Source organism: Zea mays, chromosome 2 (assembly GCF_902167145.1).
Source record: "Zea mays cultivar B73 chromosome 2, Zm-B73-REFERENCE-NAM-5.0, whole genome shotgun sequence".
Classification (NCBI taxonomy): Eukaryota; Viridiplantae; Streptophyta; class Magnoliopsida; order Poales; family Poaceae; genus Zea; species Zea mays.
The window spans coordinates 181,882,428-181,885,363 of record NC_050097.1 but is presented as its reverse complement, the minus strand read 5'-3'; the positions used below and the strand labels follow the sequence as shown (position 1 = coordinate 181,885,363).

General features: G+C 50.7%; 1 protein-coding gene across 1 annotated transcript; it reads right to left on the bottom strand.

Annotated features, from left to right (window-relative positions):
- Positions 1-1,438: 1,438 nt before the first annotated feature.
- On the bottom strand, positions 1,439-2,317 carry LOC100285302 (metal ion binding protein). Its single transcript, NM_001175031.1, has 2 exons — positions 1,976-2,317; positions 1,439-1,849 (listed from the first exon to the last, which is right to left on the bottom strand). The coding sequence occupies exons 1-2, from the start codon at positions 2,139-2,141 to the stop codon at positions 1,530-1,532; spliced, it is 486 nt and encodes a 161-aa protein (NP_001168502.1). The 5' UTR covers positions 2,142-2,317; the 3' UTR covers positions 1,439-1,529.
- Between the last annotated feature and the right edge of the window lie 619 nt (positions 2,318-2,936).

Here is a 2,936-nt window from a genome sequence, read left to right as displayed (position 1 = left end):
ATTCCAGTGTGTTCTTGAGCTATGACTCTGTTGTTTTGATTCTCGCGCTCTCTTCTTGACTTGTGTGCGTGTTGTTGCTGCGATTGTGTTCTTGCGTGTGTTTCCACTCCCATCCTTACTCTGTTTTGATTGTAAACATTTGTGTAATGCGTGAGAGACTTTAATTTATGAAGATTCCTCACAACTGAGAATTGATATAAGGAAGACAACACATGCTAACATGGATAATTGTATTTTAAAAAAATACTTCACATGGCTATGCCATATGCCTATTGTCATGCAATATTATCACAACAGAAATCACGAAGATTCCTGCCAGCCAGAATAATTCCCATCGGTTTTAGATCTGACAGATGGAAATTAAATAACTCCCGTCGGCCAGCTTCTAGCCGATGTGATTTAAAATAATTTTCATCGGCCACTTCTACAACTGATATACAACTGACGGGAGTAAGTTAATTACCGTCGGCATCCAGATGTAGCCGACGTAGATTAGCTAACTCCCATCAGCTAAACCTTTTGCCGATGTGAGTTAATTGTTTCTAGGGCGAACCACACCAGCCCGTGACCTCTCTCACGCACACACCCATCTCTCCCTTATCTCCCTTGCGCTCTTGGACCCCGCCGTCGTGCCCCGCCTCCTTGGTCGCCGCCACCGGACGTCGCCTCCAGCGCCTCTCTGTCTCCGTGCCCAGCCCCGCGCGCCTCCCTGACGCAGCGTCGCCTCCAAGCGCTTCCCCGACGCCGCGTCCAGAAAACTATAGGCCAATGGTGGGCGGTTTTTGGATATCCCCCATATCCTAGCTCCATCTCCGACCGCTCGTGCTCTTATTAGCAGATTCAGTTCGGCTCTTAGATGCCACTTGTTCTTCCTTCCTCTCTGCCTCACCTCAGGATCGATCAGCGCATAGCGTCAGGAAGCAGCTGCCAGCCATGGCGATGGCGTCGTCGTTCGGTCGTTGAGCGTGCTGAGGAGCTACGGCCTACCCCTCCTATAGGACAATGTGGCCACAGCGCGAATTATCCAAGCGGCGGTTTCAGTGCCTGTACTCCTGAGTACGTGTGTATGCTTCTTTTACATTGGAACTTATGCAATTCTTTGTTCGATTGGTGAACGAATGGCTTTTGTGAACCATATGGCTTTGGGACAAATATGCATTGAACTGGATATCTATGGTTGTTGAATGAATGACTTTTGTGAGTTGTGTGGATATTAAAGGTCTTAGTTTATAAAATATTTTGTCTAATTAACTCTACCGCCGCCTACAGGCTACAGTTGAGGAAAACATTTTTTACGCTTATCTACTCCAGCTGCTCACACAAAAGACATATATATATATATATATATATATATATATATATATATATATATATATATATATATATATATATATATATATATATATATATATATATATTCTGTCATGGACATAAACATCCAACCGAGGCGACCATGCATATACTTGTTCTGTGATCGAAGAGAGCTGCACCCGTGGTCTATAGCTATTTGACACAGTAGTAATTGAAATTCACATGATGGAGCATGCGTTGGGGTTGTCGTCGCTGAACATGTTGACGAGCCGCTCCTCCTGCGGGCCGGCCGCCGTGGGTCCGCCGTAGCTGGAGGCGGGCATGACGGCGTCGACCCTGCGCACGTAGCCCGGCGGCGCCTTCCTGTCGTAGGCCGGCGCGGCGTAAGGGTGCGCGACGAGGCTGTAGGGCACGTAGGGCCAGATCTCGGCCGCCTTCTTCCCCGTGGCCTGCACCCGCTTGACCACCTTGTGAGGCTCCACGTACCCCTGCACCGTCACCTTGGACTGCTTCCGGTCGATCTCCACGGAATGCACCCCTGAAGAATTATCATGCAGGTGTCCTCGTCATCGTCAGTTGAGATATATAACGGCGAACGCGATGAAAAATTAAACGAATAAGTAGCTAGCAGTAGTGTAAATTAATTATAAAAAGACTGCTGTACCTTTCATGCGGGAGAGGGCGTTCCTGACCTTCATCTCGCAGCCGTCGCAGTCCATGCGCACCTTGAGCTCCACCGTCTGGAACTGCGTCCTCCTGTTGTACCGGCGCCGGCTGCTGCTGCTGCAGCCGCCCAGCAGGTCCGACAGGTACTCCAGCGTGCCTCCCATGGTTCAGTTAGTTCCAAAGCTACTAGCAGGAAAGGGCGCGGGGTCGAAGAAACGGTCGAGCTGATGTTCTTGAAATAGTCACCACTCACTCACTCTCTCGCTACTCACAGTCGTCGTCACAGCGCGCGCGCGCGCGCTACGCAACAGCTCTTCTCTTCTCTGAGCTAGCTAGCTCTGATGATGAATGGCAGCTAGCAAGCTAGAAGAAGGTCGCGTGTGTATATATAGCTAGCAGGCGCGGCCCCCCGGCACCATCAGCTCACTGACCTGAGCTGCTTCTTCCTTGCAGGCAGGTGAGGCCCGGTACGGTTTGTATGTGTGTGTACAGCTACAGCTAGCCTCGCCGTGTATCGATTTGTGGGCGTGACCGCCCGCGAGAAGTTTCCCCCAGATGCGCTGCCGAGTTCAGCGCAAACGGACTCCGCGGAAAAAAAGCCAGCTTTGTATAGTTGTTTACATGCCGTTTCTGCAAGGTAACTAGTAAAGACTAACAACATTTTGGGCCCATGATTGCATTGATGCCCCTAGCTCCTCCTCAACCAGTCTTCAGTTTCCTCATTCCTGGAGGCGATGATTCGATGAACCCGCGTAACAGAAAACCCTGCTCATGCATTTGCCGTGGGCTGGTTGCTCAACAACTGCTGGAGCTGGGCTGTCTCAGCTCTGTCCTCCAGCTCCAGGCTTCAGATACTAGCAAGTTGGCAGTAGGGGAGTCCCACTCCCAGCAAGGGACCGACGGGCAGGGACTCCAATCAGGGTCCGCCAACTGCCACGTTTCGTCCGCTGAGCTGTGCC